General features: G+C 36.8%; 2 protein-coding genes across 2 annotated transcripts; both read left to right on the top strand.

Annotated features, from left to right (window-relative positions):
• Positions 1-507: 507 nt before the first annotated feature.
• On the top strand, positions 508-18,146 carry krt1-c5 (keratin, type 1, gene c5). The gene is made up of 10 exons (XM_056458717.1): positions 508-593; positions 3,129-3,563; positions 5,390-5,472; positions 5,569-5,725; positions 6,184-6,348; positions 7,609-7,734; positions 14,747-14,964; positions 15,270-15,295; positions 17,049-17,160; positions 17,374-18,146. Exons 2-10 carry the CDS (start codon positions 3,168-3,170, stop codon positions 17,414-17,416), a joined length of 1,326 nt encoding a protein of 441 aa, XP_056314692.1. The 5' UTR covers positions 508-593; positions 3,129-3,167; the 3' UTR covers positions 17,417-18,146.
• A 6,184-nt stretch (positions 18,147-24,330) lies between these two features.
• On the top strand, positions 24,331-27,242 carry zbtb26 (zinc finger and BTB domain containing 26). The gene is made up of 2 exons (XM_056457090.1): positions 24,331-24,402; positions 24,675-27,242. Exon 2 carries the CDS (start codon positions 24,686-24,688, stop codon positions 25,922-25,924), a length of 1,239 nt encoding a protein of 412 aa, XP_056313065.1. The 5' UTR covers positions 24,331-24,402; positions 24,675-24,685; the 3' UTR covers positions 25,925-27,242.
• The last annotated feature ends 636 nt before the right edge of the window (positions 27,243-27,878 follow it).

The following is a 27,878-nucleotide window of genomic DNA, read 5'->3' as shown; positions in this document are numbered from 1 at the left end:
ATTCTGTCATAAATTACTCGTTTTTTTATTTGTTCCTAACCAGTTTGAGTTTTTTTTTCTGTTAAATGGAAAAGAAGATATTTTGAAGAAAGCTGGAAACCTGTAACCACTGACTTTTGTATAGTATTTGTTTCAGATTTCCAACATTCTTCAATGGATCGTCTCGTCTGCTCAACAGAAGAAAAAAAAAACCCTCAAACTGGTATGGAACAAGTAAATGGTGAGAGGGTTTTCATTTTTAATTAGTGAATTATTCCTTTAAGTAAAACCTAAATGAAAGTATCAAACAAGTTTTATTGAAAATGACCAATATTTGTTATTGTTAATTAAAGTTGTTAAGTTTTATTCAACGACAAATGTGCAATGTATACTGTGGACAGTGCCTTGGGAAATTTTCATTGTGTTTTAATGGTTTCAGTCTTCTTTTCACCTGTGGAGGGATGTGATTGGCTGGCCATGGGCTTCCATAGACTTTAGGAGGAGTGTGGGCATAAATACTGCGCTTGACCTGAACAGACACCAATAAAAGCTAGCAGTTCCTCCCTGGACAAAAATCACACACAGGAGCTGCCCAGCATTTGGATACAATCCATGTAAGTATTACATTTCATATCCACAATGACCCTCTTCTTCTTTGTTCGCAAGCAAATTATAATTTTCCTGGTGTTGTGATTGGGATTTTGTCTGTCAAATGTAACATTTTGCATGCTGTAAAAATCAATTAGTTGATTTAAATTAGTCGATTAGTTGACAAATTGAGTACTTAATGCTTAATAAAAATTGAGTAAACTATTATAACTTTTAAACTGACTACTTTTTGAATTATGCATAAAATTAATTTACTTAATAATTAAGAAGTAACAGGTTTACTCACTTTTTAAAGTTAAGTCAACTAATTGTTTTCAAATAGTAGGTTTTAAATAACTTTAGCAAAATATTAAAATGACTCTACACACTTTATGATCCTGTAGTTAACATTTAACACAAACAAAACAAATATTATATCATATTTACTGCCATTTTATTCATCTTTGGGTAACACTTTTTATTTTAAGGTGTCCTTGTTACACATATTCCATGTACATACTATAGTAATTACACTTCCACAGTACATACTATTAGTAATTGCAATTTATTATGCATAATTACATGCAACTAACCCTAGACCTAACCCATATTCTATCCCTAAACATATAGTGAGTACATAAAACGTAGGTAGTTAAATTATTAGTTACTCTTTACGCCTTAAAATTAAGTGTAACCAATCTTTGTTTACTTTATTAATAAAAATAGAACTGGAGCACTTTATTTTGGAGCCCTATTTTGTTAATAAACTATGCCCTTATCATAATCATTACAGAAACTGCAGTGTAAATCGTTTCACATTGGTTACAAACTCAAGTTCACCAGCTGCCTTGAAAATGTGAGTCAACTCAACTTAAAGAGATGCTTTGTTTCAACTTAAGATGTTGAGTTTTAGTTAAATAAATTGTGAAACTCAACATCTTAAGTTGAAACAACGAATCTCTTTAAGTTGAGTTGACTCACATTTTCAAGGCAGCTGGTGAACTTGAGTTTGTAAGTTTTACCGATGTGAAACGTTTTACAGTGTGGGTAATAAGATTCTACAAATCTACGTCTGAACCTAATCTTAATGTTGTTCCCTTATATTACCCAGTACATTCTTAGGCAAATACACTGTACTGTAAGTACACGTTAAGTACACATGCTGTAAAATAAATGCAACCAATTCAACTATTAATTGGTAGTTTATGTTAGAGCAGATATTAAATAATATTAATGTTATAATATTTACAGTAAGGTCACGATGGCTAGTATTTTTTATCGGATCGATTAACATTAACCAAGTATGAACAATATATTTTATCAAGCAAAATAATCTGCCAATGGAGTAAGCAAAATAACCTTGCTTTCACTTTGAAATAAGTTTATTTGCAGTGGTGTAAAGTAACAAATACTCAAACTACTGTAATTGAATAGAAATTGTATTTAACTATCCCTTGAGTACATTTTTAGTGCTGTATTAGTACTTTTACTCCACTATTTTCCTTCAATCTGCAGTCACTGCTTCATTTTTTCTTGTCTGTGGGGAAAAATCAGTCCTATGATTCCTGTCCAATCAAATCACACATAGAAGGTAAATCGCTTCATAATGAACTACCTCAAGACATGGGCGATTTACAATTGCAGCAAACTGTTTGGAAGCATTAAAAGTGTCCAAGAAGATGTCCGAAATCTTTTGCCCCAGAGTCACCCAGAGACTGTTTAGATGCATGTCACTGATGAGAAGATGACGGATGTTTACTGTACGATGACCGAAATGGTCTTAAACACCCAGCAGGCACAAGACTTCAACATGACGTCAGATTGACGTTGTACCCCAACGTCGTGGGGACGTTGCATTCTGTTTGGAAATGAAAATCGTGTTGACGTCAGAACCCAACGTCAATGTCCAACATCCAACCTAAAATCAACCAAATATCAACGTCTAATGATGTTATAGCTTGACGTTGTGTGGACGTTACCACTTTGACGTCTATCAGATGTTGGATTTTGGTTTTCATACTTGACAAATAAATGTCACTATTTGACGTCAATATGACGTTGGTTTAAGATGTTGGCTCAAGGTTGAATTTTGCTCACTTTCTAACACAACCTAAAATCAACCAAATATCAATGTTATTTGATGTTGTTATTGGACATCAAAATAACGTTGTCCTTAAACGCTGGCTAGACATTGAATTTTGGTCATTTGACATCACAACCTAAATCTAACCTAATATTAACGTTTTATGGCAATGTGTGCCTGTTGGGCAATAATTAAATGAACTACAGAATGTTACGTTTACACACATCCACAAATTACATGTAAATGCTTCAGCTTTTTACAGCGTAATATTCACTACTCACTACTCTTGAGTACTTTTGAAAGTGCTACTTTTTACTCATTCTTTGAGTCATATTTACAACAGATACTTTTACTCTTCTTGCACTACATTTTTAGGCAAGTAATGGTACTTTTACTTAAGTATGATTTTTCAGTACTCTTTGCACCACTGGCATATCATTTCTGAAAACTCTGAAAAAATATTTTAACTCACCATCAGATCACATCCAGAAACCTCGTCTCTGGTTCTGCAAGCACCATGACCTCCAGCTTCTCCATGAACAGTCACTCTCTGGGACGTACGGCGTCGTTCTCCAGCATGTCTATGCGGGACATTGGAGTTCGGGGACGTCCTAAAGTCCCAGTGTCCCTCTCATCCGCCAATACTTTGTCCTTGTCCCGTTCCACCTCTCTGGGTAATGGCCTGAACATCATAAGCAACCTCTCACTGAATGGTCTGGGAGCCGGTGTCAGCGAGAAGGAGACCATGCAAGTCCTAAACGACCGACTTGCCAGCTACCTGGAAAAGGTGCGCTCGCTGGAGAAGTCCAACGCTGACCTGGAGCTGAAGATTAAACAGCTGATGACTGAGCGAGCACCCAAAGGTCACGACATTGAGGGACTGATGGCACAGGCCCATGCGATTGGGCAAGAGGTTTGTTATTTTATGTGTGTGGGTGCGTTTACGTGGACATAAGAATCTAATAATTTACCTTATTCTGAATAAGGCAATATTGTGATTCATGTGTTTACATGGGGTCGTTTAAAAATATTCTTTTATTCTTGGGTTGCGGCTGGAAGGGCAGTGAATAGTTGACGGTTCATTGCGCTGTGGCAGCCCCTGATAAAAAAGCCACTAAGCTGAAGGAAAATTAATGAATCAGTGTTTTATTTTACATGTTATAATTGATCTACATACAGTAGATGTTGTCCTAAAAAAATAGGTGGTATACTATTACCCACCTAATATATATATATATATATATATATATATATATATATATATATATATATATACACATATACATATACGTATACATATATGCACACACACACTGCACAGCTGTGGTTTGCTGACTAACTAAAAAACGAGTTCAGGAGCTGGATTCTGCCGCCGTTTTTATATCAAATTTAAAGGGGACTGAGGCGATCATTTAGCAGTGTACAGGTAATCGCAAAAGTGTTAGGGGGGCTGAATGGAAATATAAGAGGGCTAAAGCGACGCCCATGCTGTTTTATAATTTTACTTGAACGTTTCAGCGAGACTTCATTCAGCTGATTTGTTGTGATCTTCGAAAAACTCAAATACTCAATACACAAAAATTAGGGAAGTTTAATCACCAAAACAAGTGAGTATACCGAGAGTATGATCCTCAGAAGCCGTAATACCCAAACAGCTCAAGAAAAAAGTAGGCATACTGCGTATAGCAAGGACTACACCACTGGGCACGATATGCAATTTTCAACACTAGAGGGCGCATAATCACAACAAACATAGGCTGCATCCGAAACCGCCTACTACTCAGTAGGTACTGCATTTGAATTTAAACGTACTACTCGGTCGTTAGAAAAGTACGTTCTAGTATGAATCTGAAAAGTACGAAAGGAATTCGGATGTACTACATCCGCCATTTTGTCATGGTCATGTGACCTACCTGCATCAGTTGCGTCGCTTCGCTCCCATTCATGAATTCGCTCACAGGGCATCATGGGATAGCGCAGCATGCATGGGATGCGCACTTCAGAATCTCGCAGGAAGTAGTAAGTCATCCGGGTACTTCTCGCATACTGATTTTTGAATTCTATGAATTTGGACATACTACTCGGCTCGCATACTGATTTTAGCGTACTGTATAGTATGGAAGTATGCCGTTTCGGAGCCATAGTTTGATGACTGTGACTGAGTGTGGAATCATGGGAGTTAGTCATCAATACATCCTACGGGACTCCTGCAAAAAATTATGACTTAAAGTATTCAAAAACGTATTATCATGGTAATATGATGCAGAGTAAGGTGCCGATCACACCAAAATCATTATTTGTGGCGAGAGGCGGATTTTTTAAATTTTTATGTGAGCAGCTTCTATCATAGCCACTTTGCTAAATTAATCAAGATTCTGTTCACATGGTAGATTGTTAATTGAATAATGTCTTAATTCTGTTAAAATAAGAATATTTGGTTACACTTATTTGTTATGTAACAGTTACAATATAACTATTAATTTAACTACTGAGTAATATTACTTATTTGTACTTACTATATGATTGGGGTAAGAATGTAGATTATGTTTAGGGTTAGCTACATGTAACTATGTACAATTCATTGTAATTACTATAGTGCATGGAACGTGTTATGTCACCTTAAATTAAAGTGTTTTCGAATAATGTTGTCCATCTAAACAAACTAAATGTCAGATTGTTGTAAAATGTAATGTCGTTATATTATTAACAGGCAGTTAACAGTGCAGTTTTGTTCTGTAGGTGAGGAAGAAGACGTTGGAGAATGCTCGAATCATGCTGGAGATTGACAACGCCAAACTTGCGGCTGAAGATTTTAGGGTCAAGTATGTTTTTTGGCCACATTTTTATAATTGATAAGTAAAAATCAATCCTGAAATGTAGTGTTTTACTAGTATATTGTAATATTTGTTCATAAACAGATGGGAGGCAGAAGCTACTCTTTGCCAGTCGGTTGAGAGAGACTGTCACGCTCTGAGACGAGCCAAATCTGATCATGATCAGTTCATCACAACCCTTCGAGGAGATCTGGACAGTCTGAAAGAAGAGCTCTATTTTCTCAAGAAGAACCATGAAGAGGTTAAACACTTAAATGATAAAGCTTTACTTTCATGTTGTTCCAATCCCCTAAGACTCATTAATGTTCACAACAAAATTTGAGATATTTTAGATGAAATTCGAAGGCTCGTTCATCCTCCATAGACAGCAACAGTCCATGTCAAAACAGTCCGTGTGACATTAGTGGTTCAAATGCATTCAGACGAAGCTCCAAGAACACTTTTGTGCATCAAAACAACCGTAAAACTACTTTGTTTGGACTATTTTGACAATGATTCTGGTCCCTTTTCTGGACTTTGAATGTCTTGTGACTGTTGCTGTCTATGGAGGATGAGAGAGCTCCAGGATTTCATCTAAAATATCTTAATTAGCATTTCGAAGATGAATGAAGGTCTCAGGGGATATAAAATATAAAACCCAGATCAACAAATTCTTGATTATAGTGTCAAAGTACTGTCTTGTTTTCTCTCTCTGTGAAGGAGAAGAATGCTCTGAAGAGCCGTCTGGCCAATGAGCAGGTGAACGTGGAGGTGGACGCAGCTCAAGGCCCAGATCTGGGAGCCATCATGGCTGAGCTGAGGGTTCAGTACGAGAACATCGCACGCAAGAACAAAGAGGACGCAGAGATGTGGTATCTGAAGAAGGTCAGTGTATAGTCAAGCGCAGACTCCACACTAGGGCTGAAATCAAATCTAACCATATGGTTTTGTTAGCTCACATTGCTAGTTTTGTGGTGGACTATTAATCTGTGCATGTTATTAGGGTAAAAAACTTGTTTGCCCTTGTAATCTTTAATTGAAATCTGAAAATGCACTTCCTGTTTGTTTTCAGTCAAATTCTCAGATTACGTCTGAGGTAATGGGCGTGGCTAACATACTTAACCATGCCTCTCACACTGTCAGTTTTGACAACAAACAGAAATGGTGAGGAGGAGGTGGTTTTAATAACTCCCCAAACCCTTTTTTGGGATCTTTCTGAATTAAATGCCTTCTTTACTACATCCAATCAGCTTGCAGTTGAAAAAACAAGCCACGCCCATGGTTTCCTCATTTAATATTCGTTTCTCTAGGAACTGCGTCAAAATTTGAAACAGTCGTGGCTTCCGGTTCATGTGGACTTTAAAGAAAGAAATCCAACCTTCGCCCACAGACCCTCATCATCAGAGAAGTGGTCAAAAGAGACACATTTAATTGCCTGGTATGGACGGTAATGTGTCTCATTTGTTCACTTCGGACAGATGAAAACGCATCACGACACAAAACAAAAGTGCTTACAGTTTAATTTAATTATGTTCCAGATAATTATACAAAATATATAGCTAGCATTTGACAAGGGATAGCTTCCAGAATCTCTCTCAGTTAAGTGCTGGTCTCAAACGCTAAAAACTCAAAGGATCAGCTCAAATAAGCAGAAGCTGTGGATTGTGAGCCACAACCTGGAAGTAATTTTAATTTGTTAAAATCGATCTATTACATGCACAGTGTTCAGCTTTTACCTTATGTTGTAGCAAGGATGTAAAACCGCTGTAAACACACACAATCTTCAGCAGCGCTGCAGTGTCTCTCTATGCTCTCTATATATATTCCAAAACACATCCCTCACTCATATTTTTGTCTCGTTTTTATTAGTCAACAAAAATGTATTTTCATTATAATTGTCATCCTCATCATTTCACTTTTATTTAGTTTGTGTCTCGTTTTCTTCAGTAGAAACATATTTGTCACGACATATTCATCACAATATTAACACTGGATGGGACGACATGAAGGGATTGTTTGAAAACCCAGCATCGCACAAGAATGACCCTTCACTACACACCCCAGTCCTCCATTTATAGTCTGCTGATTTGACTGCAAACACAGGTGTGTTTTAGTGAATGTGTGCTGCGTGTTTGTACGTGACAGCTGGAGGCCGTGCAGTCGGAGGTGAAGGAAAGCAATGAGGCTCTGCGATGCGCTCAGACTGAACTCAATGAAAGACGACGCTTCCTGCAGGCGCTCGAGGTGGAGCTGGACAGTCTGCGCAAACAGGTGACACAAACAGCATTGACAAAAGCAGCATTGCACATTTTGTACTTGCTGGAGGTTAAAATCGTGGCGGTTTGTATACTGGGGTTACTAAAAGCATGACTCTGAACAATGTCTTTAGGTGTGGTAACTAGTAGAATGCAAGACCAGGGAGTTCATATTGTGACCACAGCAACACCTCGGGTATGCATTACTTTGTAATAATTCAGTGGCCTAGTTTCAATGACATGTAATACATATTCATAATATACAAAGTCACAGTCAGCGGGCACCTTTATGTCAAAAAAACATCAAATTAACATCAAGAACTGCGTCAAAAAACATCGATTTCAGGTTAAAACCTTGACGTCTATTTGACATCCACACTTTGATGCTTTTTTGACCACCAAAATAAGGACACAGAAAGTTTTATTAATCTGAAAGCTTTAGTTACAATTAACAAATTTACACTGGATTTTGGGTAACCATTCAGATATAGAGTCCAATTCTCATTAACTAGTTGCATATTACTTGCCTATTATTAACATGTTGGTTGTTTGCTAGTATACTTATAAATACATATACTGTACGATCTTATTCTACATCCCTAACATCGAAATACTTTAATAACTATCAATAAGCAGCAAATTAGGAGTTTATTGAGACAAAAGTCATAGTTAATGGTTTATTAATAGCAAGTATTGTACCTAAAAACAGTGTTTCCCAACCCTGTTCCTGAAGGTACACCAACACTACGCATTTTCAACCTTCCTAATCAACTCATCAGAACATTAGAAGAGACTACAATACCTGAAGTTAATGGGTCAGATAAGGGAGACATCCAAAATATGTACAGTTGGCGTGCCTCAGCAACAGGGTTAGGAAACACTGCCTTTAAATAATTGACGTCAAAACCACCTCAAATTGACATCTAATATTAGCGATTTCCGCCGTCGGTTTTAGTCTTGTTTTTTTGATGCCAATGTTAGATTAGTTTGATGTTGTTTTGATGACAAGGTCAAGTCAATTACCATCAAATCGCTTTGCATTTTTTTGCACGTGTTTTTTAATGTTGATATCAGTGTGTCTTCAGAAAACAGGATGTTTCTGTATATGTATCCTCAAGTTTTAGAAACAATATGTCTCTGAATTTATGATTATAAGGTCATGAACACGGTTTCTTTCAAATAAAAATATTTATACAAACTACATTCCCCATGAAGTTTTACAGATAATCTGCCCAATCAGAGAGTCGCAGTTAGACACTAGTGGTCTGCATTAAGACACTAGAGCCGACCAGATTTCTTGCAACGAGGGAATAAATTTCTGAACAAAATGCAGTAGCGGGAGGTAACTCTGGTGGTCTAACAATATACCGCTCCAGACGTTGCAACAGCATATCTGTAATTTCCTTATTCTTAATGAGCACCTGTACAGCCAGTGCTTACGATTGTTAAACATGCTAAACGCATAGGCAAGTGCTGTCTGCACATGAGCAATTTCAAGCAAATGTCAACCTTACCATGAAAAAAATGATGTATTCGCCAAAATAGCTAAACCGTTTCTGCGATTTTTGTGTAGGCTTGTATTTTACAGTGCTTAAAAAATACTCAAAAATGTTTCTGTCAATGTTTTCAAACTATTATATTTGATTTACAAAAGTCCCACAAGTGACAATTTCACATCTGTCACATCCATAACAAAGCTTTTTCCTCATAAATGCAAAAATGTTAAATAAAATAAAATTCTTTTTTGTTCTATAAAGAGCTAACTCATACTCTTTTGATTAGCATCGTTTCTTTTGGGTTGTGCAGTTTAATTCACAGAATTTCTACAAAGTATGTTGTTAACTGTAAACTCACAAACTTTTTTCGTCACATCCATAACACACGTTTATTTTCCTCATTTAAAATATAAAAAACGTTTACAGATTGATATTTTTCTGCTCCCATAACTCTGTGGTTAGTTGTTCTGGAAAATATAAACAGATGTTTTAATATAATGTTAACATACAGAATTATTAGCCCCCCTGAATTATTAGCCCCCGTTTATTTTTTTCCCAATTTCTGTTTAAGGGAGAGCAGATTTATTCAGCACATTTTTAAACATTATAGTTTTAATAACTCATTTCTAATAACTGATTTATTTTATCTTTGACATGATGACAGTAAATAATATTTTACTAGATATTTTTCACTATAGACACAAGACACTTTTATACAGCTTAAAGTGACATTTAAAGGCTTAACTAGGTTAATTAGGTTAACTAGGCAGGTTAGGGTAATTAGGCAAGTTATTGTATAACGATGGTTTATTTTGTAGACTATTGAAAAGGTATAAGGGACTAATAATTTTGATCTTAAAATGTTTTTTAAAAAATTAAAAACTGCTTTTATTCAAGCCGAAACAAAACAAATAAGACTTTCTCCAGAAGAAAAGAATATTATCAGACATACTGTGAAAATTTCCTTGCTCTGTTTAACATCATTTGGGAAATATTTAAAAAATAAAAAACTAATTCAAAGGGGGGCTAATAATTCTGACTACAACTATATACATTCTTAAATTCAGCTTGCATTATAAAACGGTGAGTTTACTGTTAGGAAACCCACATCAGGCAAGTCTGATGTATTGGGAGTCTTTTTCATGCGTCAAAGACCCTTTGAAAAAAACAAAAAAATGACCCTTTGTGTGATGTGATAAATGGCGCATAGTTTTACCCTTTAGCAGTCACAAACCTGGAACCTCAGGTTGAAGGCGGCACTCATGTCTCATCACAAAGGGACAAACAAAACTGACATTTACTAAATCTTTGCGGGTGCCTGGGCAGTTTAAAAAAGAAACCACAGACAAATGTGTTTGTAATGTGAAGTGATGCTGACAACGGGTGCGGATCCAAACGCAGGTTTATTTAGCAGAACTGTCAGGCAAGCAACGGATCTACTGAACAGGTAAAACAGATCTACTGAATGTCACACTGTAGTTTTGGGACCAATTATCAACTATTACTATAACTTTTGCTTACATTAAACTCTAATTTACTGCTTAGTAATAGTTAGTAAGGTAGTTTTTAGGTCTTTAAGGGAATGATTACAGGATCTGTAATATAGCCATGCAGAATAAAGCATTCATTTCTGCTTTTTAACTACTAATAAACTGCTATATATATTGTAATAAGTTACTAGTTATTAGTGAGAGATTGTTCCTCAATCTGAAGTGTTACCAACTCATCTGTAAACTCTTTTGGATAAACATTCTTCCAACAGTCAGATCCTCTATCCGGTGGTTAAAAGTCAACAAATATGTCAGCGATCTGTTTAAAGCATCATATCCTCGCAGTGCTTTTGACCTTTTTTGGACTTTGCTTTTTTAATCAGATCTGCAATAATTCAGACTATAGTTTGTCAGCAGATCTCCAGCATGTCAAGGTTAACTCTTCAGCACAGGAAACTGCTGTGCGTCCATCTGCTGCTCGGCCCAATGCAAACACACATGCCATATATGTTTACTCCTGTGTAATAAATCACTCTGCAATGCTTGTGACGACAGGCTGAAAACACACCACGTCTCATGGTCCAACAGCTTATAAAAAGCAGGTTATTCAACAGAGCAGCCATTATACAAGATCATCTTTTATAATGATTCTGATGCAAGATGCTATATTTATATCCAGTGTTGGGGGAGGTTACTTTTAAAGTAATATATTAGTCTTGCGTTACTTCAAAAAAATAACTAGTTAAGGGTTTTTACAAAAAGTAATACTGTTCCTTACTTTGGCATTGCTCTTTTGATTTGGTCTGAGCTTTCTTTGTTGTAATAAAATTTATATTTATATATATATTTATATATATATATATATATATATATATATATATATATATATATATATATATATATATATATATATATATATATATATATATATATATATATATATATATATATATATATATATAGGCCCTTTCTGATCTGCACAGTCAAGCTCAAATTGGATTACTTTTAGGATGCATAAAGTTCAACACTCCTCAGCAATTGATATTCAGAGTTTGAATTTCACTGTTTATCTTCATTTTAAGGGATACTGAATCTGTTTTCCAAGTCAGGTCAAGTCGAGCGTTATGGTCATTCATGTGCGGACATATAGAGGAACGAAATTTCATGTCTCGCAAGACAACAGTGCTACATAAATTAATCATAAATACAAAACACACCACTGGACATAAGAGCTGTTTTAAAAAACTAACATATACTGTCCAGTTTTTTACGAGTTACTCACTGTACCTCAATAAACTCCCCACTGGAAGGGTTTCAGGGCAAGTACGATGGATACAACTCGAGCCACTGCTGAACTTTTATAGCGTTCACACACACAATGTTTGTCCACAATTAGACAGCCTAAGTACTGGCGTTACATTAGTTTGTCAAACTTCGACGTCCTTCCTCGTTTAATCAACAGTTGCTAGTAGCTAGCTAGCTAGCTAGCTAGGTTATAAACCAGCAAGCGTACCGGCCCCAAACAATAACTAACTGAGGAAAAACGAAACTTGCGTCTTAATTTATATACAGACACAACCTATCGGCTAGAAACGGTAATACACATCTCCATAATCATGACTTATATGAAAATATAATATAAATGTGCCTGCATTTAAACTAACATGGAAAATATACATACTTATTTATTCTTCAAATACTCTAAAGCATAATAACCACTATCATTAATAATATACATATTATAAACAATACTGACACATACTTGAAAGTCCTACATATACTATAAGATACTTAACTATACACATAAGCCAGGCTATTAAAGTAATTTTACTTGAGACTGAACAATGTTGTGCAGGATATTGTGCAAGAGAGGTATTAAAGGTGAATATTGTGCAAAGGAATTATTTAAGGCTGAAGCAAGCAGTGCAACATGTGATTGTGCTACATTTATTGTAAACATCGTTTTCCTTAGAGTTACTTAAGATGGAGTTTAGATAAAGTGTCAGGTGCATAAATAAAGAAGAGTGTTTCTACAGGTGGTTTGTTGAGCCCACTCACCGGTATGAAGCACAATTTGAAATGCACAATGTTTCCAAGAGACATGGAGTGCTTAGGAAAGTGTCTAAAGTGCAACCTGGTGCAAGAGTCAGAGAGATGAGAGGGTGTCTTTTCTACAGGTGGTTTGTTAAGCCCACTCACCTGTATGGGACATACTCAGGAATGCATGGGGAGGGGGTTATATCACAGTGTTATGTACACTACTGGCCAAAAGTTTGAAATAATTAAGGTTTTTATGTATTTATGATTAAGTAGCCAATAAATAGCAGTATTTTAAATTTAGGTATATAAAAATAGCTTGCAAAGCTGTTTTTTTTTTTGTCCTCAGTGTCACAATCAGAAATCTTTTCATATTGTTGGTTTGGTGCTCATTAATTTATTGTCAACGAATATTATTTTATGGGTGAGAACGGTTTATGCCGTTTAATATAAGTTTTTAGGATTCAAACTACAAACAAAAAGCATTTATGTGAAATAGAAATCTTTAGCACAGTTATAAAAGACTTTATTGTAACTTTTGATCAATTTAATGAGTTGAATAAAAGTATTAATGCATTTTATTTTCTTACATTTTTAAATCTTACTTAAGAGGGAGCTATTATGAAAAAAATCACTTTTATAAGGGGTTTAAACAGTTGTGTGGCATCAGTTTGTGAGTATAACCAGCTTCTAATGGTAAAAATGTATTAATTCTATTTTTTATAATCACACTTGATAAAAACAGTGCAGAAACACTTTGATTGACATTCTCCCTTTGTGCGTACAAAGGAAGACTGTTAATCAAAGTGTTTCTGCAGACTGTTTTTCATCAGAGGGGAAAGCCCCGCCCATTAGTGACAATCTCTCCCTAATTAGCATAAGAAGTTAGTCTTGTTTTTGAATCTGCCACTATGCTGACGCATAGGCATTTGTAGCTCCGCCCTCTTTTCGCCCACAATTAGAATCAAAGTCTAAAAGGGGCAGTTTCAAAGAGCTATCAAGCATTATCTGTGCGGTATTTTGAGATGAAGCTTCACAAACACACACTAGGGACATCAGAGACTTATTTTACATCTTGTAAAAAGGGGCACAATAGGTCCTCTTTAAAGCAAACCTTCTGAATGGTAGTGTACAAAATAACACCTGCTTATTGCTGAAAATTCAGCTTTATGCCATATGAATAAATCACATTCTATAATATGTGAAAAAAAAAAAAAAAGTATACAAAAAATTTAATACAGTCGGCTTGTTAAGTCTTAATGTATGGAATACTGTTTTTCAGGTGCAAGCCGCTACTCAGTTGAACTGAGAAAATATTCAATTATGACCCCTATTTAGTCATACATCACACAAAAAAGTGAATTATATATACAAATCATGGTATACACAACAGTCTCTGGACTTATATTATAGACGCCAATATTTGAACAATTTATAAAAAATGAAATCACTTTTTGGCCATCGGATATTAGGCATGGATATACATTCACCGGCCACTTTATTAGGTACATCTTACTCTACCGGGTTGGGCCCTCATTTGCCTTCAGAACTGCCTTAATCCTTTGTGGCATAGATTCAACGAGGTACAGGAAATATTCCTCAGAGATTTTGGTCTGTATTGAAAAGATAGCATCACACAGTTCTTAAACTATGTCTTGTAAAACCATGTCTACATGCCTAAATATAGATTGAGTTGCTGTCATGTGATTGGCTGATTAGAAATTATATATATATATATATATATATATATATATACACATTACGATCATGATTTTTGAAAGTATTACAGCGCTTTGTAAATATTTAGCTGCTTCACGTGACGTCAAACTTAACAAGCGGATAAATAAATAAAACTTATTTTAAGTGTAACAATAGATCTTGCTCTATAAAATAAAAATGCCACCTTTTTTAGGGGGGGGGTCCAAACTTTTGACCAGTACTCTGACCTTTGAATAAATGAGCTGTATTTCACTGAAGATGTTGCCAATGTTACGACTCTTCTCAGATTGGCGTTCTTGAAGGGAACCTCGGAGAGACGAATCAGAAATACACTCTAGAGATGGAGCGTCTTCAGAGTTCGCTCACACAGCTGGAGGATGAGCTCTCACAGCTGCGCCTCGACATGCAGAGAATCAAGACCGATTACGAGCAGCTGCTGCGCATCAAACAGAACCTGGAGCTGGAAATCGCCACCTACAGGCGCCTGCTGGACGGAGAGGACGTGTAAGAACTTTCTCAAAGCATTTTTTCATCAAAACATACAAAACTAATCAGACAATGCACTGAAAAAAGGATTCATTGGAGTTACTAAATTTTTTAAGGTGGTTGCAAACAATTTATATGGGCTGAATTTAAACAATCAAATTAAAGTGAGTAATGTTTGTTACTCAAATTTGTTTGTTTAAATTCAGCCAATATTAATTGTCTGCAAGCACTTACCTTAAAAAATGTTAGTAAATCCAATTAATCATTTGTTTTCACTGTGGAAAAGCAGATCTGACATTTGTTTCCCTTTCTGTGTTTTTCAGGATGAAAGAGATAGTCACTCCTAAAAGTAAGTATGTTTTAAATATTTCTATAAAACTTGCATGAAAAAATACTAATCTAATACTAATTTAATGTAAATATAGAGTTTTTGAACCATACAATAGTAAAGTGTATTATACTGCACACTGTAAAACCCAAAAAGTTAAGGTAACTTAATCCATTTGAGTAAACAAAGCAATTTGAGCACAGTAAAACCCAATAAATGAAGAGAACTCAAACCAACTGAGTACAGTAAAACCCAATAAGTTAAGGCAACTCAAACCGTTTGAGGAAACCGATTGCAACAAACCATTTGAGTTCAAAAACTAATCTATATGAGTACTGTGAACTTACTCCATTTGAGTTGAAGTAATGAGGTATTTAATTAACTCATTAACTTCAACACTGAGTTCAAAACTCTTTTCAAATGAGTAGAATTAACTTTCATTAAATTTTGAGTTGACTACACTCATTTCATTTGATAAAGTTGACTGTTGGGGTTTTACAGTGTATATATTATAGTATTTACAACTCTTTTTTTAATGCATGCTACAGTATACTGTGGTGTTATTAACTATAGATTTTTTAACAGTGATTTTTGTTAAACTATTTATAAACATAGTATACATACAACATTTACTTAAACTGTTTACATTCACAAAAATAAACAAATAGATGATAATAATAATGACAACTTAAAAAAAATTCTTCTTTTCTTTTCGGCTTAGCTCCTTTAATAATCAGGGTTCGGCACAGTGGAATGAACCGCCAACATATCCAGCACATGTTTTACGCAGCGGATAGCCTTTCAGCTGCAACCCATCACTGGGAAACACACATACATTCTCATTTACACTCATACACTACGGACAATTTAGCCTACCCAATTCACCTGTACCACATGTCTTTGGACTGTGGGGGAAATCGGAGCACCCGGAGGAAACCCAAGCGAACACGGGGAGAACATGCAAACTCCACTCAGAAATGCCAACTGACCCAGCTGGGTCATATATATGAGTGTATATATATATCCATTCTGTCAAAGTAGTTTTGCTGGGGCTTCATTCAGTTCACTTTAACTATCTTCCTAGCTCTTGTTAACAATATACGTAGTACAAATAGATGAGACTTACTGAATTGATCAGGTGTGGAAGCCATCAAACAAAAAAAATACTGGGTGCATTGCTATGTCATATACTAAAACAGGGGTGGGCAAACCCAGTCCTGGAGGTCCGGTGTCCTGCTAATCAGTGTCTTCAAAATCACTGCAAATCTATAAGCAGGTGTGTTTGATTAGAGTTGAAGCTAAACTGTGCAGGACACCGGCCCTCCAGGACCGAGTTTGCTCACCCCTCTCCTAAAACTTTACTAATTTCCCTTTTATCCTCCTGCCAATACACTTGTTTTTTGTGGGACATTCCCGAAATATACAAACATAATCCCCCACCTCTTATTATTAACTATAGTGAACTGATAAACTGTAATAAATACTGTAGTATACATTAGTTTTACTACAGTAAACTATAGTGTTGTAGTATAAACTACACTACAGTTACAGTATTGGGTTGATATTACTATAGTTGTTGTGTTACCATCGCAACTATATAGTTACCACAAGCAATTATTGAAGCAATTTACTACAGTGTGGATGTCAAACCCTCTCTTCGTGTTTCGGTTGAGATTACGTCAAACATTGACTAAAAATGCACAGTTCAAAGCACTTCACAGGACCTTTAAATTGTACTTACCTTAAACGATCTGTGTTTTTCCCCCTTTTGTAGAAGAGCCTGAAGTGAGAACCAGGAAGATTGTGAAGGTGGTCACCCAGACCATGGTGAACGGAAAGGTGGTGGATGAATCCAGTGAAGTCGAACAGATTGAAGAACGAAAAAAGTGAGTCCGGCTCACAAGTGACACACATATTCTTGTGCTTTGGGACAGGAGACCATCGTGTTAACCAAAAACCTTAATAAACATTTCAGTTATACAAAGTAGTGATGTTTCAGTTTGATTTATTATCCGTACCGCCTCTTTTTATCATAAAAAGCTGTACATTTTTACACTCTGACTCTGAAACTGATTTTATTTCTTCTTGGCTTTCTTTAGGTCTGATTCTATAAGGCGAGTCGCAGTAGAGCGGGTCATTTAACAGTATATCACAGACCGAAAGTCACACAGCGAAACTAAATACATACGATACTCACTGTTATCCTGGATGAAGTACTATAGTTTTAGAGGCAGTGGTAGAAAAACGATACGTACTGTAGCTGTGGATGGCAATTTGAACCTGTCTGGTCTCAGTGTGAGAAACTGAAGCAAAGGATGAAATCAAGCTGAAAAAGCCCCGACACCAATCCTCTGTGGTGTCAGATGTCCTGCTTTTGTGAGGGTTTCTGAGTGAAACATTGACTGTACTCTCGCCAATCAGTCCTGGTGAACAGGAGACTTTCACTTCGGTTTGCTCTGATAAGCTCTGCTGTTCTTTTGACCCCAAGAAATATAACAGTTTAGATATTTAGAGGGGTAGTTGACCCCAAAATTATATTGTGTTATTAATCCTCATACTCATCCTCATGTCGTTCCAATCCCCCCGAGACCTTCATTCATCTTCAGAACACAAGTTACTGTATTTTAGATGAAATCCTGGAGCTCTCATCCTCCACACACAGCAATGGAACTGAGATGTTTAAAGTCTAGAAAGGAAGCAGAAGCATTGTCGAAATATTCTGTGACTTCAACTGTAATCATATGTAGCTAAAAAAAACACTTGTGTGCCAAAAAACCTACTTTGTTTACCTACGTCCTCTCTTTAGCCATGCCAGGTCCTGGTGTGCATTTAAATATTTTTGGATCTTCGTATATGATTTATTTTCTCAATTTAAAGAATCTGAACTCTTTTCCTCTATTAAGACTGTTTGAGTGTTATGGAAAGGTTTTATGTATGTTGGGTCGATAGACGACGCCTTCACCGATGGTTGATAGACATCACAATGCTGAGCCGGCATCGTGATCGTCCGTCCTGCCCCCATCGCAGCAGCAACCCGCTCTTGAAAAATACACACGGCACTAATACGTCCTAGTTTTAAAATGCCATTTAAGAAGGAAAATGATCCGCGTCCACACTGTCGTTTCATCTAGCATTTCTGAAAAGCCCTCCTTCCACACTATACCGCTGAAAATGCACATCATGTGACCACACAAACACACACTGTCATGCGCTGCAGTGTACGCACACATCTGAGCTCCAGCAGTCAGCAGGTGCTTGAACACAAAACCCCAGAGAGCAGTGCACGTCGGACAGTTTATCAAGGATGTACCGCTGGATCGTGTCTCACTCTAGTTGTTGAACGTGTTATTTAATTAATCTTATCTCTTTCTAAGGACTCTTCGGTCTTCTGAATCTATTAGGTAACGTGTCACAGCGTCAGTACCCTGCTTTAATCTTTCGCTTTCACGCTTGTACTTAGTAATTTTGGCGAAAACCTCAGATACTGTTGGTTGGTTCCTGTTGGTTGTGCACCTTTTTTACCAATCAAGATTGTCGACGCCATTATAACGACACAGATCACTCTGCCTATTCATGCCAGAATCCTGCGGAAAAAGTGATTGACAGGTGGTAATTTGTGTGTAACTTATCTTTATTTATTTATGATTTGGTTATGGGTAAAACAAAGACCATGCAAATGCAAATAATTAATTCGTTATGAATTAGTTAATTATTCAAAAATAATTAATCCACCTCCCCCTACGACGACGATGCGATCGTCCATCACAATGTTTCACATTAGACATCGTACGATGCCAAATTGGTCAACAGCGCCCAACCCTAGCTTCCATCCTAAGATACACAACTGAAATATCGCATAAAACATTTGTGAATAAAACACCGTTTCCATTGAATGAGTCAAAAATGTTCACTTCCTGATAAACTGGCGCCAACAAGCTTAACAATAAATGGAATTTGCTGTGGTTGGAGAAGCCACTGTGGGACATTTTTTAAATATAATAAATTACTTAGAAAACCCCAGAAGACGAAATGCCAACCCAGGCTCATTGTGAATATGTACCCCCATATATATTTCTGGAGATCGTGAATTATGTAGCCGGAGCTACGTATGGCTGCATATCGTCTGCTTCAGGGCGGTATGAAGCCGCCGACAGCTTCTGCTTCTTTTCGCTCAACTGACTGACCGCTTACCTCCGTGTGGATGGCTTTTCCGTTGTTACCAGTTTGCTCTCGTTGCGTAGACGCAGAGAGGAGTTGACAGGGTTCAGTAAGTAAACAAGTAAATAACAAGGTGAGAATGTGGTGAGATCTGAAATGTGCTTTTCTTTTTCTAGATTGTTTTTGAAAACACTGTTGGTTGGGTTAGGAAAGTGGGTGGGCGCTTATAAATCTGTGCTTTTTAAAACACTATCTGTATTTAGAGGAGGAGGTGGGTGGGGGAACTGGCCGGTCGGTCGGTCAGTCTGTAAGTCAGTCGACAGCGGCCTCTGGTGTATTTACATGAGAAGAGCAGGCGCAAAATTTAAAGGGCACATAGGTTACTCCTTTTTTCATATTTAATATAAGTCTTTTGTGTCTCCAGAATGTGTCTGTAAAGTTTCAGCTCAAAACACCCATCAGATTATTTATTATAGCTGTTTGAAGTGTCTGTATTATAGCTGAAAAAAGGTTTTGCTGTTTTTTTGTACTGGCCCTTTAAGGCTAGTCCTCCCCGCCCACCGTTCCCACGTGCCTGTCATCAATCGCCACCCTCGGCTGCCTCAGGAAGCAGATCTCATGTAACGTGTGTGAGAAATACTACAGTAAAAACTTTAACAATCAGTATTTGATGCAGTTTTTGTGGATTTGCAACGAGTCACACACAATGTCATTACAAAGTTCACGCACACACACAGCAAAGACACAAACACATAGCGCAGACACATATACCCACACACACACACAAACACAAACGTTGCACAGACATACACACACACACACACACATAGCTCAGACACGCAGACACACACACACACAGAGAGAGAGAGAGAGAGAGAGAGAGAGAGAGAGAGAGAGAGAGAGAGAGACAGCGCGTTAAGCTTTGCACTCGTTTTGCACGCATATGTGTCATGTAATCTCCACTGCTGTATGGATAGCTGTTATGTTAATGTACAAAATAAACCAGATTTAACGTCCACAAACCGCGATTGAAGCGTCTTCCTTTATAATTGTTCTGACACGCGACTGTGCTGATGAAGTGAATCGCTGTAATTCATTAAACACGTGCTCTGTTTTAAAACATTTTAAACATGTGAAACTCACTCTTGATCACATTTGATGATGATTGATGATCCAAGCGAACTAAACACACCTTTTATTCCCGGCTGCTTTGCGCTCGTCTCTCTTGTTGATATGATTATACACGTGACTACCGGACAGGTTAATGCACACAGCTGTCAATCAATTCGGTGGGCGGGGGGACCGCACTTCTACGTAAAGTTGCGGTCGATCTGAAAACTGCTCCAATTGGTCCACCGTTTTTATGTTGTTACATTTTTAAAAAAAAGGACTGGGTGTGTTTATATCACCCCAATATGACAGTTTATACACTATACTTCCACATATTTCTGTCTAAACTGCTTGAAAAGTAGATTTTTCACCATAGGTGACCTTTAAGATCTGATACAGCGTAAACAGTGGCCTCTGGTGCATTCGCAAAAACAAAAAAAAGTACCTCCTGGGACGTATTTCGCTCTCTCCATAAATGTATAAAGGGGTACGTAACTATAATGAGCCTGGGTTGCAAAATGCAATGAATGGACAGTTCTGCAGGTAAATAATACTGAACCAATTTGATGACAGGCTTCGGCTAATGCATTTTAAAATGACCAAACAAACATTTCAGATGTTTTACAATGTGGTCTCTCTGCTGGTTTGTCTATTAATGGTATCCCATTGTGGAAATTTCTAATGTCAAATGATCTCTTAAAACAAAAATCTTGACTTTTTTTTGATGTGCATGCTTGAACTTATTTTGTATGTTTCCATCATTCGTTTATGCACAATTTTTCTTATTAGATGAAAAGTTTATCTTACACTGTAAAAAATGCTGAGTCCCAACATGAATTAATTAAGTTAACTTAACTGTTTTATGATCAATCCACCTAAATTTGTAAAATCGGTCAAGTTGTCCCAAAAAAACTTTAAGAACTGTGTTGTTTCAACTCATTTGAAATAAGTAGTTTTAACAAGCAGGAAAAGTTATTTTTTGAGTGTACTCTGTTGTGTGCATGCATTTTTTTATTAATAACATTTGTTAAAAATGTATGTGCATCTTGGTTTCCATTAACCATTTTTATGCATTATTCCAAAATGTGCATTAAAAATAGTTAGATGGAAACAGATATGATTATATTTTATTACACATGAACCACACATAAATATACTGACACAAAATATACAATAATGATGAGAAATTTCCTTAAAATGGTTCAAGTAAGTGCTTTAAATATACTCAATATTACTCAAAAACAGATTTGTGAAAGCTACTTTTGCATTAAACAAAATACAGTAAACATGACTCAATAATCAATGTTTTACTTGCATAAATTCATGCATTTTCACTTAGATTAAGTATGGAATCAAAATTTCATGCTGTAATGATTTTGTTGATAGGCATACATGGATCTCAACAGAATTCATGCCTAAAATTGTGTGATACCTCAATGTTACAAAACGTTCCCCACACAAATAGTGAAGCCTAAGTTAGTAAACATGCACTAATATACTAGATAATCTAAAAAAAAAAAAAAAACTTTAATGAAAAAAACAGGTTCACTGCAAGTACTATGTTTAGGAATAGGGTGGGGTTTGGAGACAGAAATATAGTTTAGTCAGAATAAAAACAATTAAAAGTCTATGGAAAGTCCCCACAATACACAGAAACCTAATATGCGTGTGATTATTTTGGGTCTAAAAGCATTTGCGAAGTTTTGTTCCCACATAATTATAAATTTAGGTTCCCCTTATAATTATAATATAATGTTTCTTCCTGGACAAAAGGTACCTGAATGCAACATGAGGGCTAAAAGAAGTCATGCTTGTTGTTATTTTAAAAATCTAAAAGAACCTTCCTTTCCACTGTAGAGATCATTTTGTTAGGGTGTAAATTCTCCATGGACTTTAAAAGTTCTTCATGGAGCCATACAGTACTATTTACAATGGAAATGCAATACTTCTATTAAGGCCAAAGTCACATTTAATTATTAATTTTCATTTAAGGGTTTTTTTCTCAAATAACTGACAACATTTTCAGGTCTTGCTGAACTTTTGTAGACAGAGCACAATGACAAAATTAGTTATAAATAAATTAAAAGCTTGTCTTTTTTTACAGCTTGTGTATTATCCCATATAAACCACTGTGCAGATGAGTAAACGTGGTCAAACATTTGCAATAAACAGTGCATCCTGACTCTTGATTGGTCTTATTTGAGAGACTCATGAAATTTCAGTTGATTTTTTGTGTCTGCCTTGCTATTGTTTGTGAACTACAGGCATTGTTGTAACAAATGCATTACAAGTTACCACACTTATTTATATGAAAGGTTATACATATACACTCACCGGCCACTTTATTAGGTTTATTCACCTGTTCAACTGCTTAAACACACATTTCTAATCAGCCAATCACATGGCAGCAACTCAATGCATGTAGGAATGTACAAATGGTCAAGACGATCTGCTGCAGTTCAAACAGAGCATCAGAAATGGGAAGAAAGGTGCTACTTCCAGCAGGATAACGCACCATGTCATAAAGCGTGAATCATCTCAGACTGTTTTCTTGAACATGACAATGAGTTCACTGTACTCAAATGGCCTCCACAGTCACCAGAACTCAATCCAATAAAGCACCTTTGGGATGTGGTGGAACGGGGGATTCGCATCATGGATGTGCAGCCGACAAATCTGCAGTAACTGTATGATGCTATCATGTCAATATGGACCAAAATCTCTGGGGAATATTTCCAGTATCTTGTTGAATCTGTGCCCCAAAGAAATAAGGCAGTTCTGAAGGCAAAAGGGGGTCTAACCCGGTACTAATCGGGTGTACCTAATAAAGTGGCCGGTAAGTACGTCCTCAACAACGGTCCTCAAGCAACTGAAACTCCACTGAGTGAACGCACTGCCTCCTTGTGGCAAATTTAGTTTATAACCCAATAAAATTTGATTTACTCCAAAAAAAGTTATAGGAGAGGTTAATTGTTAATACAAAAGCATTAATTGTACTAACAATTGCTAATAACTGATAATTATCTATATATAATACTGTAATAGTCACATGAGTTTCACAAAAACAAAGAAAAACAGCACGAATTTAAAACGGGAACATTCGTTCATCCTTCGGCTTAGTTCCTTGTGTCAAGGGTCACTACAGCGGAATGAACCACCAACTATTCCAGCATATGTTTAGCATTGCCCTTCCAGCCGCAACCCAATACTGGGAAATAAAACTGGAACAAGCATTTAAAAATAATACTAATAACAAATAATTAATAATAATAATAATAATTAATAATAACAAATATTAATAACAAATAAAATTATATTATTAAGTTATTACTGTCATATTCAAAGATGAATGGATTACATAAACAATGTGAAACTATTAAAACGTTAAATGTATACAATACGTTGGCTATATATGTAATAATAAAATGATCAGTAACAGGCTACTATTGTAAAATTATCTCACTTTCATTAATAAAAACAGCATAAACAGGACAGTAGTCTTTATTATTATTATTATTATACTATTGTAAAAAATACAATAAAAGGTTGGAATATTGTAGGGTTTTAAAGATCTAACTCCAGATAAACAGTTATTTTCTCTTAAGTAGCGTTAAACTGACATTAACTATGATAAATGTCGATGTTTACGGAAAAGCTGTTTTCACAATGAGCCACCTGTATTTGTGTCCTGCCCCTTTAAATTTCGCCAACCAATAAGGAAGCTTGACTCTGTCTCGCAGCACATCCTTTTCCGTCTGACTCCATACACACACACACACACACACACACACACACACACACACACACACACAGGAGCTGCAGGACAAGAAAACACCCAGATAGAGACAAAACTGACGCAGGTATTTATATTTTAAATGAAAACAACTTTACTTCATTCCCGTGACGACGTATCTCTACCGTCAGTGTTCCTTTATCCGCTGTTTCTGCTTTAGCACTGTGTAGTTTCCAGGCCTGTACTAACGTTAATGTCAACATGAAACGGTTATACTATCAACAAACGCCATCAATGTTTGGATATATATGTATGCTTTTAAAACGCTTAAACAAGTATACTCAAGATTTGACGATTTTAATCTGTCATTTATCAACTAACCTGTACATTTTTTAATAGTAGCCCACACCATGGCTCAGGACGGGGTGATACTGCAGTTCAACTTTGCCACATTCGGGGACTCCATGCTCCAAAAGATGGATGCTCTTCGACGAGACAGGCGTTTTTGTGATGTGGTGGTCCGCATCAATGACTTGGAAGTGCCTGGACACAAAGTGGTATTCGCTGCCGGCTCCCCTTTCCTCAGAGACCAGTTTGTCCTTCAGGACTCGAATGAAGTCCAAATATCTACACAGCAGGACGCTGAGGTAGGTCAGAAGCTTCTGCTGTCCTGCTACACCGGGACGCTCCAGTTCCCAGAACTTGAATTAGTACACTATTTAACTGTAGCCAGCTTCCTGCAGATGGGTCATATTGTGGAGCAGTGCACTGAAGCGCTTAATAAATTCATAAAACCACATGAGGTCAAAGATGAGCGTGCATCATCCCGACAGCCTTCAGACTTCACCGCTCAGCGTAGTCAAGCAGCTGTGGAGACTGTGTGTGATGAAGAGGATGAGGTGGACAATGATGGAGAAGATGAGTTTGATGATGACGACGATGATGATGTGATCATACAGCCAAAATCTCCACCAGCAGTGTTTAGAAACAACAACAACAGTAGAGAAGACAGTCCGATTAGCATTGTCAAAGTGGAGTCATTAGATGAGCGCGTGCCCGATAACTTCCAGAGTCGCTCCAGTCACAGTCGTTCTCCAACACTACGCTCACCTGAGCCACAACACTCCCTGATAAACTCCACCGTGGAAACCCGGCCTGCCGAGATCACCGTTAATCCCACAGCTGACTACTCCATGTCTACACCCGGACCTAGCGGATCTGGGAAGGGGAATCTATGGGGGGGCTGCTCCAGGAACGGGGAGAAGAGCATGCAGTGGTACCACCAGTGCCCAAAATGCGCCCGCGTGTTTCGTCAGCTGGAGAACTACGCCAACCATCTGAAGATGCACAAGCTGTTTATGTGCCTCCTGTGTGGAAAGACGTTTACCCAGAAAGGAAACCTCCACCGGCACATGCGGGTCCACGCCGGCATCAAACCCTTCCAATGTAAGATCTGCGGGAAGACGTTTACTCAGAAGTGCTCGCTGCTGGACCACCTGAACCTTCACAGCGGGGACAAACCACACCGCTGTAATTACTGCGACATGGTGTTTGCGCACAAACCAGTTCTCCGTAAACACCTGAAGCAGATCCATGGGAAAAACAGCTTTGATAATGCGAACGAAGGCAGTTTGTTGGAAGGATTATAAGTTTATAGGAATATTGTGTATTTTTTAATATATGCGACATGGACTTTGTCTCAACAAGTGGTTCTCAAAATGGAGCGCCTCAGTAAACTTCCAGGAGATCCAATGTGAATGGATTTAAATGTAGTTATGAAACCATAATCTTCATAAAAATCCCTTTTTATTTATTTTTATTATAACCAGAAGGACAAAGAGGACATTTTGGTATTATCTTTGACAAACAGGGGCCTTGAAGTCAATTAGACTGCAACCCACTGGTGTTAAAAGGATAGTTCATCCAAATTATCACCATTTACTTACACTGAAGTGGTTCTAAACTTGTTTGAGTTTCTGCTAAAGACTGTTAGAAACCAGCAGGGTTGCACGATACTGGAATTCGATACCAATCAATACTGAAAGTTTAAAAAGTAAATGAGTGCTGATTTGCTATTGTGTTCACATGCTCAACAGAAATGACTGTGATTGGCCGGGAAGGTCATCAGTTCACCGAACTCACCGCTGTTTACTGAATGTATATGCAGATGCAGCGTTTTAAAGCCGTAATTCATCAGAGCATCGCTCTTACTGACAAACCAGCTGATCGACATGACTTTGAAACACTCCAGTGTCCCTGTATCTGTGGTTACACTCATTAAACAGCGGTGAGTTTAGTGAACTGGTGACCTTTACAGCCAACAGTGGTTTCTGTTGAGCATGTGAACACAATGGCAAGTCAGCGCTGTTTAAGAATGAACTTAACAGTGCTTAAATGTTAAGGGGAAATTTTAGAATCGATTGGTACCGAATTCCAGTATTGTGCAACCCAATATCTATGTTTCCGTCCAAATATGTGAATTAAATTTATGCGCAAAACTGGATTATCGAATAAAAACGTGCTAATAATATAGTGTTTCCATCCAACGAGTCAAAACGAACAAAATAGTCACTTCTTGATTAACTGGCGCCAAATATCAAGAGTAAAAACGTAATTTGCTGCAGTAGGAGAATCTGAGCACAAACACTCTTGATTCTGGAGGTCATTAAAAATATAATAAAACTAACACTGAAACAGTTGAGGCGTTTTAGAATGACCAAAACAACACTTCAGATGATTTACAATGTGCTCAGCGTGCTGGTTTGTCCATTCACACACATTTTTATTATCATGATTTCTTATTACAAAATCACATGACCTTTTTTAATGCGCATACTGGAATTTGTGCAGTAAGTGTTTTCTATCATAGTTTATGTGCAACTTTTATTATCGAATAAAGAGTTTATCCTATTCTGTTATGCACATACAGTACGTTTTTAATGCGCATTTTCAAAATTTATGCGCATCTTGTTTCCATCAACCGATTTTTTTTTTTTATTTATTTTATTTTATTTTTTATTATTATTATTTTATTTATTTATTTTTTTTTTATTATTATTTTTTTAATGCTCATTTGCAAATTGCGCATAAAAATAGGTGGACGGAAATGTAGCTAATGACATCCATAGTATTGTTTAGAGCTGCACGATATTGAAAAAATCTGATGTCACGATATTTCGTTATTCCGCAAGTTATATATTGCTAAATGAAAACAATTACGCAAGATGGCTTGAATATCTCAATTTGGAAAGAATTTATCATTTTAAATCAATTCGAATGCATAAAATCTAATAAACTAATTAAAGCATAAATAAAAACAATAAATAAAAAGTTACAATTGAAACAAAGTGTTTTAGTGTTTTCCGAGTTTCATTCGGCTTAATCCCTTATTTATCAGGGGTTGCCACAGAGGAATGAACCACCAACTATTCTGGCATATGTGTTACGCAGCGGATGCCCTTACAGCCACAACCTAGCTCTGTGAAACACCAATATACTCTCAAATTTACACACACACACTCATACACCACGACCAATTTAGTTAATCCAGTTCACCTATAGTGCATGTCTTTGGACTGTGGGGAAAACCGGAGCACTCGGAGC

This window comes from Danio aesculapii, chromosome 5 (genome assembly GCF_903798145.1).
Source record: "Danio aesculapii chromosome 5, fDanAes4.1, whole genome shotgun sequence".
Classification (NCBI taxonomy): domain Eukaryota; kingdom Metazoa; phylum Chordata; class Actinopteri; order Cypriniformes; family Danionidae; genus Danio; species Danio aesculapii.
Note: the sequence above shows the minus strand (reverse complement) of the source record. Positions and strands in the feature narration are given on the sequence as shown.